Genomic DNA, 17,879 nt, shown 5'->3' on the forward strand with positions numbered 1-17,879 from the left:
ATTGGGCCAACTTGTTTGTTAAATTCTGACCTTATTTGTTTTCTGTACTCATGATACATTGAAATTGAATAGACAAGCCTCTCTCATTCATCTAATTTGGTGGTTAGATGAAGATAGATTTCTTTCCTTGCAGGAAATTGTTGTGAGGAAATAACAATGTTTAGTAAACCACTTGGCGAAGTAATGAATCCTTTCGTAATAGAGATAAAATTTTATTCCTCTGATTTCTCTACTAAGTTCAGATGTTTGTGTATTTTCTACTTTTTTTAAATGTAAAACTCGATACATGGTCTTAGTATCAATTTGAACACTACAGAAACATGTCAGGTAAGAATACTTAGATCTTCCGGTTCTGTTCTTCATTTATCACTGTTCATAAATGATCACTATTTGGGCATTGAGCTTTATACCCTTCTTTTCTCTAACTGTGCTGTGCAGATATGCACTTCCAGTTTTTGTTGTTAACTTTATGCAGGAGTAGTTACAGAGTATTTCCATATTTTAGGCAATATTTTCCTTTGATTTGAAGTGTCTTTGCTAAGATACAGGTTAAAATCTTCGGTTATGAGAGATAGATGTGTTTCTCTTTCTCCCTTTAGTTCTATCAATTTTTGTTTCATGTGTTAAAGCTCTGTTAATTGGGGGCGCCTGGGTGGCTCATTGGGTTAAGGCCTCTGCCTTCGGCTCAGATCATAATCCCAGGGTCCTGGGATCGAGCCCCGCGTCGGGCTGTCTGCTCATCGGGGAGCCTGCTTCCTCCTCTCTCTCTGCCTGCCTCTCTGTCTACTTGTGATCTCTGTCTGTCAAATAAATAAATAAAACCTTTTAAAGAGACAAAAAAAGCTCTGTTAATTGGTACAGACACATTTAGGATTTTTATATCTTTAATAAATGGTAACTTTTATCATTATTAAGAAAAAGCATTTTTGCTATCTTTCTGCATAATGTGATTTTTTAAAATTAGGGCCCTAATATGTAGGATATTACAATGTTCACATTTTGGCGAACAATTTTTCTTCTTTGAGAAATGTTTTTAAAATGATGATAGTTTTGTGAGGGGCGCCTGGGGGGCTCCATCGGTGTAAGCTCTGACTCTTGGTTTTGGCTGTGGTCATGATCTCATGGGTTGTGGTGTCCAGCCCTCTGTCAGCCTCCGGGCTCAGCAGGGAGTCTGCTTGGGATTCTCTCCCTCTGTCCCTCCCACCACTTGTGCTCTCTTTTTCTCTCGCTCAAATACATAAATCTTAAAAAAAAAAAGATATTTTTGTGTATTAAAAAACTTTATAATTTTTCTCTTTTCCTTATCTGCTGGGACATTTTGTTATGGAAGCCCATTTGGTCACTGTAAAAAATTGCTTTGAGTAGATTATTTAGTAAAACCTGTAGAGTCAAATTATTGACTATTTTTTCCCCTTTTCAATGACTTTTGCCATAGTCCTTCTTAGAGGTTTTTAGATACAGTAATTTTTTGTTGTTTGCTTAATATTTTATAGTATGAATGTACATAATGATGAACATTTACTTTTCACTAATATAGTTCTGTTGTGAATATTTGTGTATATGTGTCTTTTGGCAGATATTTGTAAAATAAATTCCTAAAGTTGAAATTGTTTCAGAATATATGCATTAAAAATTAAAATTTTTCCCAAATCTAAAATAATACATTTTTAATATTGATTAAGTTGGCATAAATGAATATATTCATGTGAATGAATATATTGAGGCATTAAATGAATGTTCTTTGGAAACTATCCTTTGCATTTTTAATAAATAAGCACAGGATTCTAAAACAGACTTTCGAACAGATGTTGTCTATAGTAGTCCCAAGATTACTAGTAAATACTTCTTTGAACTACAAAAATGATCTTTAATATTACAAAAAAGTTACTGTTTTTCTAGTAAACATACATAGAAACTCAATTTTTTGATCATGAGAAAGAGTAAGACTATTCTCCTATGTAAATATTCACTTACCTTTCTTATGTAAATGAAGACTAATCCTTCATCTAGTGCTTTGCATTCTAAAAGTATGGAAATTGAATTTCCAGTAGCTTGTTAAGTTTTTATCAAAGCTTTTACTTAAATAAACTTGTCTCTGGTTTTAACTTTAATTTGAACAAAAGATGAGTCGAAGGTGTTTGGGATTTAATATAATTCATTTCCACATTTGACTTTCCATATTTTTATGTAATTAAATGTATCATTGTTTTTTATATGCTTTCTTTTTATAGTGTTTTACTGAAAAGAAAATTAATTAAAATTTAACAAATGAAATTTAAAGTTTTAAAAAGAAAGGGGAAATTAAATAAGATAATCTCAAACAGATTATTTATATATATATTTATATATTTATATGTTTTTGTTCTTTTGTTTGTGTTTGTTTGTTTATTTGATTTTAGTACCACCTGGGAATTTGAGGGTCCAACTATCATCTATTGTCCTTCCAGAAAAATGACAGAACAAGTTACAGCTGAACTTAAGAAACTGAACTTAGCCTGTGGAACATACCATGCAGGCCTGAGTGTTAAATCAAGGAGAGAGGTTCATCATAGTTTCATGAGAGATGAAATTCAGGTGTGAAGATCCATCATCATTACTCTCTATTCCCCATGGAAACCGATGTTTCTCTAATATTTATTTCCCATATCTTTCTCTTCTATCTTGTTTTCTCTTCTATCTTCTATCTTGTTGAGTATAAAGAAGTTTCTCTCAAAGGGAATTAATGTATAGTATGGGTGACAGGTGAACAGACCGTTGCAGGTGAGTACAAAAAGCAGGCTGCACATAGTGCTTAGGTACACAGAGGAAGGAATGCTCGCTGTTAAGGTAGCTTCTGTTGTGATGATCCAACCAGGAAGAAGCAGTTTGAGCACAGAATCTGAACAAGTAGGTGGAAGTTTGTCGGGTATGTGAGGCCAGTGCATGATGAGGGCAAAGGCCTTGGTTATGGAATTCCCAGGAAAGGGACTAGCATTTGCAAAGACACTGTGGTAGGAAAGTGCATACTGGGTTTAGGAAACTGGGAATAGTTTGGAATGGTTGGAGAGAAAGAGAGTGTGGAGTAGGATTGGTACAAAGTATAGGTTGAAAAGGCAGGGAAGAACTGTTAGAGACTCACAGGAAAAATGTTGAATGGGTTGGCTGGCCAGGTTATGGAGAAGGGCCTTAAAATTTGCAAAGAGGCAGGCTGGGATTGATGTAATAATGTACTTGTAGTTTTTCTAGACTACTTTAGACTTAGAATTTTTAATTTAAATTTTCATTTAATTTTTTAATTCATTTTTATCTATTAGGTAAGACAAATCGAAGTGGATTAATTCTTGTCAAAGTTGATATGAGAGAAAGAGATCCAAGAGACTTCCATTCTCCCAAGACAGTCCCTGGGGGTATTCTATAATTCTCAGAGCTCCACAGAATAGCGTTTGAAAACCATTATGACAGACTAATGTGTGTTTTTGAGCAAGATCATAGTATCATAGAGACATTAGATTAGCAGCCCTAAGCAGGATTGATTTGAAGAGGAAAGACTGAAGGAAGAAAGGGTATCAATGAAGTCACTGTGAAGTGTTCTAGCTGAGATTCCTGTAATGATTGAAATAATGTAATAATTCCAATCTGAAGTGATTGGAATCCTGGTTTAGTCGGTGTCATGCAGAATATTTAGGAGGACTTAAATTCAGACCATGTTGGAAGGTTTACAGCTTCATGCTGTCAGTATCCTATCCAAAGTCTGTTAATGCAAGCCTGTGGACTAGGCCTCCTCTGAAGTTAAGACGTGAACTTAACTTCTGCTTTGCATTTTCTGCTCAGAAGGTCTTCCATTTCCTTTCTGTCCAGTTCTGTAGTTGGTAATGATCCTCAAACCAACATTGTTCAAACAGCTTACCTCTAGTATGGTTCATATACACTATAAAGTTCACTATGCACTGTCATGCTATAATGCATACTTACCTAAAAGCATTCTTTTTCTTTCTCTTCTTTCTAAAGATAGGAACAGTTATCACAACTGCTTAGAATAGAGTTACCTAAATTCTAAAATGTTTATAGTTTTATTCTGTTATCTCAGGAATTTGAAAATTATCAGATAAAATTTATTGGCTGTTGCTTACTGAATCTTAACAATTGATGTTTGAGCCACTAACTGATGAGTGATTTCTTTCATCTTGATTTATTATTAATTACTCATTTAGGTAGAAGCATCTCTTACTGATATGAGAGATTATAAACTTTCTCTGTTATATTGTGAGGGGAGACTTCGTTGGATGCATCTGGTTTTGCTACCCACGTTCAGCTTCAGTGAAACATTGATGCTTTGAAATATGGCTTTAAAAACCTCACAGTGATCACCAATTATACCTAATATCTAGAAAGGTGTTATATGTATGTGCCACTGTATTTTCCCTTCCTGTGGCAGGATGCCAAAAAGTTTTATGCACATTAGGAAAATTAATAAATTAGTATTGATGCTGTCACCCTAGCGACATTAGGGGTCCTGTTGTATCTGACAACTGGCCTCAATGTACTCCTTCTTTGCTATTATAATAAATTGTAAGCTTCACATTTGCATCAAGAGTTCTCAGACACCTCCTCAAGATGATAAAAATACATTTCCTCATCTATATAGAATAGTCTGGTGCTCGTGGAATTGATTACTTGCCATTGAATATTTATTGAGTGCCTACTGAATGCATACATGCATAGAATTCTAGATGTTCACTCTCCTGTCTTTCTGAAGTTGATTTATACTTTGGTGTGGGCCTGAAAGTAGAGCTTACTTCCCAAGCTCTTCATATCTTGAGTTGACTGATGCTTAGAATCTTACTATTTTCTATTTTATAATTTTAGAAAAAAATTTTTTTTCTTACTATTCTTAACCATATCTAACCATATTCAGATGTAGATTTGCATTTTTAGACTGTGACCATTCATTCTTACTTTTAGTCCTGATTTTGTTACATGTTCTTTTGTATTTCATTTGCTTTTTTAAGGTCTCAAATTCTTTTCTTTCTGAGATGAGTCTGTGAATAAATTACTTGATAAAATACTTTATTTTCACTGGAGCGTTTATAATGGTATTTTGAACATCATGTCTGTAGAAGAGGGTGAAAAACAGTGTCATAAATGTGCCTGACTGGCTCAGTCAGTAGAGCATGCGACTCTTGATCTCGGAGTTGTAGATACCAAGCCCCATGTCAGGTGTAGAGATTACTTAAAAATAAAATCTTAAAAAAAAAACAAACCAGGATCATATGGTGAAAACTAGATCTTCCAAGTTCTCACCACACACACATACTACATACACACTTAAAAATGGTAACTATGGGAGGTAATGGATGTGATAAGTAACTTTATTACTTTATAAGTAATCATTTCACAGTGTATACATATATCAAATTATCAGATTATGCATCTTAAATTTACACAGTGTTATATGTCAACTAAGCTGGAAGAAAATTGAATCAAATACATTTTTAAAGACCTTAAAATTACTCTGTTGCTTATTCACTTTCAAATATAGCAAAATGGCCTAGATTTATTCACTCAAAGCTTTTTCTTTTAAGATTTTATTTTTAAGTAATCTCTACATCCAATTTCAGGCTTGAACTCAAAACCCCAAGATTAAGAGTCAGTGCTTTACCAACTGAGCCAGCCAGGCACCCCTTAAAGCTTTTTCTTAATAAATTTCTATTTCAATGTTTTTTTTTCTTTCACTTTTCTTATACTTCCTTTTATCTATTTAGCATTTTCTTTTTCTTTCTTCCTCTCTGCCCCCTTCTTTCTGTCTTTCTTCTATTCTTGGTCCATCTTAATAGATTTTTGTAATAGCACTTCAACTTTTATTGGTTATACAGGCACAGTTTAAAATACTAGCTACTTCTGCAATGCTTACAATGGGAACATCAGCCCCTCCTTCCTTACCCACTTCTGTCTCCTCTTTTCATCTCTCTTAGTTTATTCTTTTGCTGTTTACCACTAGATTGTGTAGTGATTTGCTTTTACTGTTATTACTTAGTTTTTATTTATTAGATTTTTAAAATTTATTATTAGTTTTCATTTATTAGATGTAGGCATTGTCTATTGACTTCCCACTATAAGGAGTGAGAGTTTATCTCCCTTTCATACCCCTTCCTGCCCTTCTGCTTACGCTGTTCATGTATTTCTAACTCCCATTCCTCCCAACATTAACATAATTTGGTTAGATCGATATATATATTTCTCTGTAAATGTTTTTTATCTCTAAGCCATGGAGTAAATTATAGTTACTTTTATTGCACATCTTCTTTTACTGTTAGTACTTTAAAATTTTTTTTAGTTTTTTTTTTATGTTCTTATCATTCATTCTTCCCTAAAACTTCTCCCAATGATGTAAATATCATTTCAGTATGCTCATATATGTTAGGTGTCTTTTAAAGTTGCAGAGATAAATTCATGTTCCACTTTACCATCTTTAATGAGAAATTTCCTTCCATCTTGGAATAATGCTAGAAAATATTTAGATATTTGGTAATCAGGTAAGGACTCTTGAAACTTCATAATAACATGAAATCTAATATAGTAAGTATTTTAAGAATCTATTTTGTGTCTTGTACTCACTCATAGGTGTTCAGGGAGACCACTTTAGTTGCTACTTTTTATAGGGAGGAAATAGAAATCCTATTTTAGGGTTACCAATCTCTAATTCATAAATTGGGCAGATAATCTTTTGATCTGTAAGTGTTGGTTGAAATTATATTAAATTCAGTTTCATGCCAGGGACTTTAGTTAATGAGCTAATTATTACTCTTGCCAAAAGGTAAAGATGTCAGCTTTTGGTTCTGCTACATATTTGTCAAACTATGTTGTTATTTATTCTCAGTGTGTCATAGCTACCATAGCTTTTGGAATGGGCATTAATAAAGCCGACATTCGCAAAGTCATTCATTACGGTGCTCCTAAAGAAATGGAATCGTATTACCAGGAGATTGGGAGAGCTGGCCGTGATGGACTTCAGAGTTCTTGTCATGTACTGTGGGCTCCAGCAGACATTAACTTAAACAGGTAAAACCATTTATTGCTTTTACTTTTGCAGATTTCTTTCTTTCCGTATAAGCTTTGGAAGTATTTTGAAGCTGCATCCAAAATTCCAAGTAATGTGTATAAGTGCATTTAAAACCAACCAAACAGAGGACATGTAAGAACTTTTGTGGTTAAGTGTTGCCACCCAGAGATGACCTAATTTCAGCTATACCTCATCTAGTGTGAAGAATTAACTATACTGGGAATGGAACATGGATCCTATGGGTGCTTTCCTAATATTGTGCATGGACAAACTCTTTTTCGCCCCAGGTCCTCTCGAGTTTTGGTATGTCTGCAGCCATAGTTTTCTTCAGATAGCATTTATTTTGTTATTGGTTCTTTTTTCCTGTGCTACAACGGTGCTTATTCCAAGTGAATTTTACTATTTGACTCTCTTCACCATTTGTTTCTTTTGTTAGTTCTGTGAAAGCATGCCAGCTCTCCTTGATTGTGTGTGAATACTCGTGTTGCACTATAGCTAGCCATTCATTGTACTGATTGACTGCCATGAAAAACATTAAGTGTTCAGTTAAGTGTAGGGAGATCATTCTACTTAAACATGAAGCAAGTCTTTTACTGGTACTTGAGTTCTATGAGATTTATATTGGAATGGAAAACTTCATCTTGCAAAAATTTCAGGGGCAGGGTTTAGCAACTGATGCCCTCATCCATAGGAGGATAAAATCTCAGGAAAAAAACCCCTATATATGGTAATTGATGCAGCTGTTAAGATGAGTTATTTTCAAAATGCACATCCATGTTGCTGAATAAACTGAGCCCTTGCGTGGACATATTAGCTCATATTATTGAAATGACGAGAGTACCTATCCAATACAGTTTTTATTTTTATTCATCATTCAGCAATGTTTTGTTCTGAGTGCCCGCTATGTTTTAAGCATTATGATCTATGCTGGGGATACAGTGATAAGTAAAAACAGATATGGTGCCTGCTCTCAGAGAGCTCTCAGAGAATATAATGGAAATGGCAGATCTTAATCACAGATTCTGTGATTCTGTATGTACATACATACAGAGTATGTACCCACAACTCTAGATGCACAGGATTCATTGTGTTTGACAATTTCAATAACCAAAAGAGCTTTTAAAAGGGATTATGCAAATCTGTGTAAAAATTACAGCTGTGTTAAGTACTTTGAAGGACAGTTGAGTTGTAAGTAAGAATATACTAGATTGCGTATTTACCAAGTTAAAAAGTTCAGGTTAAGTCTTCCTTCAAGAAGTGATAGGGTGAGTTATGAAAGAAGAACAGGGATTAATTAGATAAAAACGTTTGCTGTAAATTTTAAGCTCTTTAAAGAACAGTGATAGCTTTTGTTTCTTAACACAGAGTTAATAAAACCATCCCCTTAAACAGAACAATTATTGTTTTTCTTTTGACGGTTGCCTATGTAAAAGCTTTTTATAAACTAAAATAACTGGAATAGAGAACAGGTCTATCTGATACTGTTAAATTTGGGGTTGTATCAAACATATGTTGATTCCTACCAATTCTGATTTATTTATATATTGTACTAGAGATGCTGAACACTTAACAGCCGGAGTTTTATACTATGACTATGCAGGTTCATCAGTAGATATAGTTGCTATTTATTTGGGTCTCAAAAGATACTTTATTTTTTTTATTATTTTTTTAAATTTATTTTTTAAATTTATCTTCAGTGTTCCAGAATTCATTGTTTATGCACCACACCCAGTGCTCCATGCAATACCTGCCCTCCACAATACCCACCACCAGGCTCACCCAACTTCCCACTCCCCTCCCTTCCAAAACCCTCAGTTAGTTCATCAGAGTGCACAGTCTCTCATGGTTTGTCTCCCCCTCCAATTTCCCCCAACTCACTTCTCCTCTCCATCTCCCCATGTCCTCCGTGTTATTCCTTATGCTCCACAAATAAGTGAAACCATATGATAATTGACTTTCTCTGCTTGACTTATTTCACTCAGCATAATCTCTTCCTGTCTCATCCATGTTGATACAAAAGTTGGGTATTCATCCTTTCTGATGGAGCCATAATACTTCATAGTATATATGGACCATATCTTCTTTATCCATTTGTCTATTGAAGGCATCTTGGTTTCAAAAGATATTTTAAATGGTTATCTCTTTAAGATTTCACAGAAGTAATAGTGGTTAGTAATCAAATAATGGTGCCAGAAAACCCATACTTGAATTTTAGTAAAGGCAGGTTGTTTTTTGCATCCATCCTAAGGGAAATACTAAACCTACAGGGTTAATCATGATAAAAGAGAATTCAGTGAGGATTTAGGACAGATCTGTGTCATCCTTGGGACAGATCTCTTCTATTGAAAGAAACAAAGTTTGAGAATAAATGGAGTTTCTTGTTCTCAGTCGAAAGATTACTGTAATTCATAAAACTTTTAGAGTGTATCTTATACTAGAATGCTATGATTGAGAAAAGAAACTTGTCCAGTCATCAGTGTAAATATGTAATTTTTTATTTCTTATTGCAGAAGCAGTACCATTGGCAACATCTCAATGTCTGCATTTGCTATTAAACAGTCAAACCCAATGTTATTGTAAACTTTTTAAAAAGGGAATAATTTGCAGGTTAATTTCAATTTAATAATTCTTCCATCTGCTTCCATCTGATTTGTATTTATGGGTTGCTTTTAGAATTTTTTTTCCTTTTCAATTTATTTTTATCCTGTGGAATATTTTACTTTAATAGTCCCAAAAGTAAAATAAATATTTACTAGATTTGCTTTTAGAGACTTATAATTTTATTTTTTCAGATTCGTTACTGACACTGATAATGAGAAGTTAAATGTAGGTCATCTGAACCAAATACAAGGGAGGCTATAGTACTTAGAGTGTAGGTGTTTGTTTTCTTTGTCCTTCCTGAGGAAAAAGAGGTGAGCTAAACAAATAAATAAAGCAAAAAAAGAACTATAGTTGGTCCTTGAACAACATGAGGGTTAGGATTGCTGACTCCCCCAGGTAGTCAAAAATCTACATATAACTTTCGACTCTTCCAAAACTTAACTACCAGTAGCCTACTGTTGACTTGAAGCCTTATAGATAACATAAACAGTAGATTAGCACTTATTTCATATGCTCTATCTATTATATACTGTATTCTTACCATAAATAAACTAGAGAAAAGAAAATGCTATTTTAAAAAATCATAAGAGAAAATGCATTTATAGTACTATACTGTATTTATTAAAAAATTGACATGTAAGTGGACCGATGCAGTTTAAACTTGTGTTGTTTAATGGTCAACTATAATTTTTAGGGCATGGGCTAGGAAGAATGAGATTATGGGGAACTAGAGTCAATAGTTGGAAGAGATTTTGGGGTAAATTATACGGAAAGGCATGGTGGTTGGTGGTGTCAAATCATAAGAATGTTTTTGAATAAGCGATCATTTGTATGTTCAGACTTTCCAGAAGTCATTTAACTGGATTCCCTTTTGGTGTCATCTTTGAGAATTGTACGGAGGTATTTTTATCAGTCAGAAGTTTGAATAGTCATAATATTAGTGAGGTCCATTTTGATGAGGATCAGCATTATCAATTAGAGCTTACAAGCAAACATTGTTTTCTTTTGAAATATCTGAAATCTACTCAATTCAGACTTCTATTTATACTTGAAAGAATTCTTGGAAAGATGTGCATCATCTTCTGATATCTGATATTCATGGAATTTCTTCACAGTAAACTAGAATTAACTTTTTAAAGACAAACATGTCTAGTGCTAACAATTTTAAAATAAATTCAGTATTATAGAAAAATGAGTTATAATTGTTCGAGGAAGAATTTAATTCTGATATTTATTGGCGTCCCAAAATAGACTATAGTATAAAGGGATAGTTTTAAGGGGGATGAGAAATCCTCTGGAGAGCAAATAGGGATTAAGGCTTATATTTGGATTTGAACCTCTTTCAGTATGTTTTAGTTTCTCAGATAAAATAAAATAAACAATAACCTTTTACTGGGAAAATGTAAAAATCCATATATAGTGGGATTATTGCCAAAAAGCATGTAGCATATAAATCAAAATGAAAAACTTTAGGGTTTATAATAATTTTTTCAAAGGCAGCTAAAAAATTGATGCTTGAATATAGATACAGAATTCTTTCAAAAGTAATTTTCATAGAAGTTAGAAAAATGCTTGCCTCTTAGGGGCATTGACTTGACTAGAAAGGGACATATAACTTTCTGGGATGATAGAAAATTTTTTTTTTATCTTGATAGAGGTGTAGGTGGTATAGTTTGTGAAAAGTAAGCAGTAATAAATGTAAAAATAACAAAATCACTAATGCAATTTTATATATTCCTGTGATATTTGTAATTGACAGGCATCTCCTTAGTGAGATTCCCAATGAAAAGTTTCGATTATACAAATTAAAGATGATGGCAAAGATGGAAAAATATCTTCATTCCAGAAGGTGTAGGCGAAAGTAGGTATTATTTGTTTTATGTTACTTAATAACAGATTTAAGAATGGTGCTCTTTAAAAAAAAATGGTGCTCTTTTAAGAAAAAGTTTTGCAAAATAGTTAGAAATATTTAGAAACCGTATCTTGTTGGTATTACATATGTGCTGAAATTTTAAGGTAACTTTCTTTGTGCCTCAGTAAACTGAAGCCAGATAATGAGATCCCAGGTGAATCAATTAGTGATGATTTCACCTCATTATTTTAAGCAATGATTTTAACATATATGGTTTTGTTCTTTTATTTAATTTTAAATTTTCTCTTGGGTAGACTCATCTTGTCTCATTTTGAAGACAAACAACTACGAAAGGCCTCCGTGGGTATTATGGGAACTGAAAAATGCTGTGATAATTGCAGGTCCAGGTAAAGATTTTTTTCTTCTAGATGGTGATTCTAAAAGTCTTTGTTTCTCTTCCTTTTCAAATATATATATTTTTAAGTAGGCTTCATGGCCAACAGGTGGCTTAAACTCACGACCCTGAGATCAAGACTCTGAGATCAAGGGTCAGATGCTCCAGTGACTGAGCCATCCAGGGGCCCCTCAAATAATTTTTAATTGAGTTTTTGTTGAATGATATGTATTACAGTTTTAAAAAACAAAATAATTTATTTAAATGTAAGACAAAGCAAGCAATATTATTTTGCTTTACAAATAGATAAACAAATAGATAAATGGTGGTCCTAAATCTAAATGTATCAATAATTATATTAAGTGTAAATGGTCCAAAATCACCATTTAAAGGCAGACATTGTTAGAATTGGTTTAAAAATATGACTGAGCCTGGCTGGCTCAGTCAGAGGAGCATGCGACTCTTGATCTTGGCGTCATGAGCTTGGGCCCAGATTGGGTGTAGAGATTATTTAAAAATAAGTAAAGTTGGGGGAAAAAAAAATGACCCAACTCTATGCTGACCATAAGAAATCCACAAGTGTAATTATATAGGTAGATTAAAAATAAAAGGATAACAACTATATACCATGAAAACACTAGTCAAAAGAAAGCTGGGTTGTTATTTTAATATCAGACAGTGGAGACTTTGGAGAAAGAATATTACCGGGGATAAGGTAAGACATTACATGATGGTAAAAGGGTCAGTTTACCAATGAATCATAGTTCTCCAGAGTTACACACACATACATACATACACACAGAGATTGATTTTAAGGAATTGGCTGATGGCAGTTGTGGGGGTTGGCAAGGCTGAAATTTGTAGGATAAGCTGGCAGGCTGGAAAGTCAGGCAGAATTTCTGTGTTAATATTTTTGAGTCACAGTTCCTTGTTGTGCAGCAAACCTCAGTCTCTGCTCTTTAAGGCCTTCGTTTGATTGGATGAGACTTAACATTATCAGGTAATCTCCTTTTCTTAAAGTCAACTGATTGGAAGTGATTGGAATATCTCCAAAATATTTATAACATCATCTAGATTAGTGTTTGACCAAACAACTGAGCACCATAGCCTAGCCAAGTTGACACATCAAGTTAACCATCATATTCAAGAGCACATAATCCTAAATGTGTGTATACTTTAACAAAAGAACTGACAGAATTGAAAGGAGAAATACAGAAATCCATAATTATAGTTAGTGATTTCAACATCTCTCAGTAATTAATGGAACTAATAGACAGAAAATCAGTAAGAAGACAGAAATGAACAGGACTGCCAACAAACTGGATCTAATTAACTTTTATAGAAACTCCACCCAACAACGGTGGAGTAAACATTCTTCCCAGGTACTGATGGAATGTTCACAAATGGGGATTATATTTTGGGTCATAAAACAAACCTTAATACATTTAAAAGAATTCGGCTCATATGGAATGTGTTTTCTGACCTTAAAGGAATTAAACTAGAAACCAATAACAGAAAGATAGCAGGAAAGCCTCCAAACACTCAAAGATTAAATAGCACACTGCTAAGTAACCCATGAGCCAAAGAGGAGGCCTCAAGGTCAACTGGAAGATATTTTGAACTGAATGAAATGAATATATAAAATGTATGGGATGCAGCTAAAGCAATACTGAGGGAAATTTAGAGCATTAAATACTTAGAATAAAAGAAAAGTTTCAAAGCTGTAATTAAGCTTCTACCTTAGGAAGCAAATAAGAGCAAAATAAACTAAAAGGAAGCAGAAGGAAGGAAATAAAGATAAGAGCATAAGTGAAATGAAATAGAAAACAAAAACAAAAGAGAAAAACCAAAGAATTCAAAAGCTCATTCTTTGAAAAGGTCAATAAAATGAATAGAAACTTCTCACAAGAAAAAAAGGGAATACAGAGATTACCAATACGAGGAATGAAAGTAATTTCACTACAGGTCCAACGGACATTAAAAGAATCATAAAGAGACACTGTGAATAACTCAGTGCATGTACATTCAGTAATTTAGAGGAAACAGACCCAATTCCGTGATAACTTCAAACTGACAAAATTCACGTACAATGAAATAGATAACCCGGATAGTTGTACGACTGTTAAAGAAATTAGAGCTGTTAAAAACCTCTGGAATAAAATTCCCTAGCCCAAATGGTTTGAATGGCAAATTTTACCAAACTTTTAAAGGAAGAAATAATACCAGTTTTACAGTATGGTCCCATTTATATGGTGGTCTCACAAAAGTAAGACTATACTGTCTGGGATGGAGAAAAGATCAGTGGTTGCCAGAGGGTAGAGGGAGTTGGAGGGTGTGATTACAAAGAGCTAGCCTAAGGGAGTGTTTACTCTGATGGATTTGTTGTGTGTCCTCATTGTGATAGTAGCTGATTATGGTTGTTGGGTGAATCTATGCATATGAATCAATAGATGTATTTAAATTCATAGAACTTTACATATGCACAGATACACAGTCAATTTAACTGTATATTAATTGAAAAAATAAAAACAAATTGTTTAACTAGTTGAGTTAACCATAGGTACCTAGGCATAGTAGCTATGTAACTATTAGACAAAAAAGTAATTATTAGGGATGAAGATGATCTCTGTGGTGACAAAAAGTTTCTTCTGCAAAAGGACAGAATTGTTCTATGCACCAAACCCCCAAACCCTACAAATAAATAAAGCACAAACCGACAGCCGGAAGAAATCAACAAATCCACCATTAAGGTAGAAGAGTTTGATATAATTTTTGGTTATTGGTAGGTTAAACAACCCAGAAATGAGTAAGCTGTAGAAAATTTGGTCAACATAGTAACAAGTTTGATTTATCACACACTTGCTATTTAGAACTCTATACTAAGCATTTAGAACAATGTATTGCAAACATTTTCACTTATGATCCACAAAACTAATGATAATACCACGATAGCACATTAGGCTGTTTACTACTCGGGTCCAGATTCTGTCCAGAACTGTGATTAACTCTATAGCATCCCTATAATCCATTTATAGCACACTAGCTGGGAAGCCCTGAATTAGAGACTGTACTTCTCAAACATACATGGAACATTGATAAAAATTTGACTCCGGGGGCACCTGGGTGGCTCAGTGGGTTAAGCCCCTGCCTTCGGCTTAGGTCATGATCTCAGGATCCTGGGATCGAGCCCCACATCGGGCCCTCTGCTCAGCAGCGAGCTTGCTTCCCATTCTCTCTCTGCCTGCCTCTGCCTACTTGTGATCTCTCTCTCTGTCAAATAAATAAATAAAATCTTTAAAAAAAAAAAAAATTTGACTCCGTGTTAGAGCAGGGGGCTGGCAAACTGTGGCTTGTATACAAACCCACTTTGCTGCCTGTTTTTATGGATGAAGTTTTCTTGGAATACAACATACCCTTTTGTTTATATGTTGTCTGTGGCTGTTTTTGCAGAGTTGAATGCCTAGTAGCTGTGACACAAAGACAGTATGGCCCACAAAACCTAAACTGTTTACTCTCTGGCCCTTTATAAAAAGCTTTCTGTCCCTTATACTAGATTGTAGTGTTGTCTCAAAAGTTTTCAGTGTATTGGTATTAAACACCCCACTGTATCTGATCAGAATGCAATTGAATTAGAAGAAAATAAAAGGATTAACAAAATTCTCATTCACTTGGACATTAAAAATAAATAACACTTTTAACTTACTCATAAATCAAAGAAAGAATCAGATTGGAAATTAAAACATCTTTAGAACTTTAGTAATGATTACAATATTATACATTAAAACTTGGAAGATACAGCAGAGGTGGCACTTTGTGGGAATCTGATAGCTTTAAATATTCATACTAGAAAAGAAAAATAATGAGCTAAGTATCCTACTAAAGAAGTTAGAATAGGAGAATAAACCTAAATGTAGTCTTTCCCCCAGAACATATTATAGCTGGAATATTGACTGTATTCCTACTGCTGTTTCAAAGCTACTTGTTCTAAAGAAAGCTATTGAATTAGGTAGTTGAACTGTATTAGTTGTTTTTCTCTAAGGAGTCCTTTTGTTCTCAACCAGCTTTAAAGAATTCTTGGGGCTCCTGAGTGGCTCAGTGGATCAAGCCTCTGCCTTTGGCTCAGGTCATGATCTCAGGGTCCTGGGACTGAGCCCCCTATCAGTGCTTCCCCCCCCCCCACTTGCCTCTCTGCCTACTTGTGATCTCTGTCAAATGAATAAATAAAATCTTTAAAAAAAAATTCTCATTTGTATTAATGATAATTCTAAGTCTACCTGAAGGATGGCTTAGGATTGTAACTTCCAAGTGGACTTAAATGAGGTGCACTTTATCTTTGTGTCGTATTTTACAGACATCGGAGTTTAAGCTAATAATTTATTGCATAGGAGATTTGGTTTTTAAGTTAACAACTTTTTTTTTTTTTTGCAAAAATTTTTTTCTCCTATTACAACCTAACCCAAAAATCCAGTATTTATATAATCATTCGAGTTGAGCTTTTCAAGCTGTACTTCTGAATTCTGCTTGCTTGAACCTCGCTACTCTTATGTTTATGGTCTAAGGTACCTCCTATGAAATTTGGGTTCCAGGGTACCAGGGTTGAGAACCATCAACATAACATACAAAGCTATAATTATGGTTTATATTTCATGGTTTACATACTTCACATGGTCTTGGCTGTAATGAACTTTGTTAGCTTATGAATCAGTTGGCGTATTTGAGATTTTTTTTTTCTTTTACTTAGCTAATTGTTACACGGAATCTTTTTCTTTCTAAAGGTACATGCCTTAGCTAAACTTTCTATTACAATGTTTGTTACTTAGATTGGATCATTGCTGTGCCATTGATGACTCAGATGAGACATCAAAGGACTTTGGTCCACAAGCATTCCAGCTTTTATCTGCTGTGGAAATCTTAGGAGAAAAGTTTGGAATTGGACTTCCGATTTTATTTCTCCAAGGATCTGTAAGTATACCTGTGAATCACCTTCATAGTTCTTCTTGCAGTCCTGTTAAACTTTTCTTCAGAAGTTTGTCTTGGGATGGCAGTTTTGGCTTTAGATGAGTTATTGGAAGTCAGCCATATGAAGCTCCAATCAAGCATTACATTTGTTACTTTTGACAAAACCTGCATGTTATCACATGTACTGCTGTTTTCATATTTCAAGTTGATGTTCAGCTTTGCAGCTCATTCTAGAAGCATCGTATTAGCTTATTAGATTACAGTTGGATAAATCCCTAAACTGGTCTTTCTTAGGATAATCAAGAAAAGTTAGCTTTCATTGTATCAGGAGATAGGTAGAACAAAAGTATCTCTTTTGGTGCCCTGAAAAGTAGTAAATTCTTTGAGCAAAACTTTAATTTCAGTGATTATTTGTAAATGTCTAAGTTCAATAACAATATTTGGAGGTATACTTTTTCTTTTTACATCTTTTCTGTTTCTCGTCTCAGGTATTTAAAATTCCAAAAATTTTTTCTGTTTGTTTCGTTTTTGGCTTTACCATTGAATAAATAGCGATAGCCAATTCAGCTACTTTTTTTTGTTTTAGTTATTAGCATGCCAGAATTATGCTAACATTTGCAAGTACACTATGAGTAAGTCATGACCCTTAACAGTCAGTAGTCCTTTTGTTCATATGATTTTATTCCTGGTTTAGAAGTCTGTAAAGCAAAGCCAAGTGTCATGCATTGCTATTAGTTGAATAAACCAAAGTCGGAGGTAGAATCCTTCACAAATATGTATATTTATTAAAAATATACTTAAAAGTAGAGATTAATATCCTCAGTTTGCATGTAAAATTTTAAAAAATAATTTAAGTAAGCATTTATTTGTTAAATACTTGAATGCTTCATGTAAATATTTATTTTCTGAGTTTTTATCTTGTTTAGAAAGGGACATGTTAAATTATTTGTGAAATATTTTTAATGAAATATTGAAAACATGTTAACTTTTCAGATAGTGATGGCTTTAGATTCTGCATGAAGTTTAAAATATTA

General features: G+C 33.8%; 1 protein-coding gene across 4 annotated transcripts in view; it reads left to right on the plus strand.

Annotated features, from left to right (window-relative positions):
* Positions 1-17,879, plus strand: part of WRN (WRN RecQ like helicase) — a 140,297-nt gene that overhangs the window by 82,691 nt on the left and 39,727 nt on the right. For all 4 annotated transcript variants that reach the window (XM_032838141.1, XM_032838140.1, XM_032838142.1 and 1 more), the window contains exons 20-24: positions 2,400-2,574; positions 6,857-7,038; positions 11,400-11,501; positions 11,807-11,899; positions 16,707-16,848. In XM_032838141.1, coding sequence (XP_032694032.1) covers positions 2,400-2,574; positions 6,857-7,038; positions 11,400-11,501; positions 11,807-11,899; positions 16,707-16,848 — 694 coding nt within the window. The remainder of the gene's footprint in view (positions 1-2,399; positions 2,575-6,856; positions 7,039-11,399; positions 11,502-11,806; positions 11,900-16,706; positions 16,849-17,879) is intronic.

The sequence above is a fragment of the Lontra canadensis genome, unplaced genomic scaffold (assembly GCF_010015895.1).
Source record: "Lontra canadensis isolate GAN:19392208 unplaced genomic scaffold, GSC_riverotter_1.0 scaffold102, whole genome shotgun sequence".
Lineage (NCBI taxonomy): Eukaryota > Metazoa > Chordata > Mammalia > Carnivora > Mustelidae > Lontra > Lontra canadensis.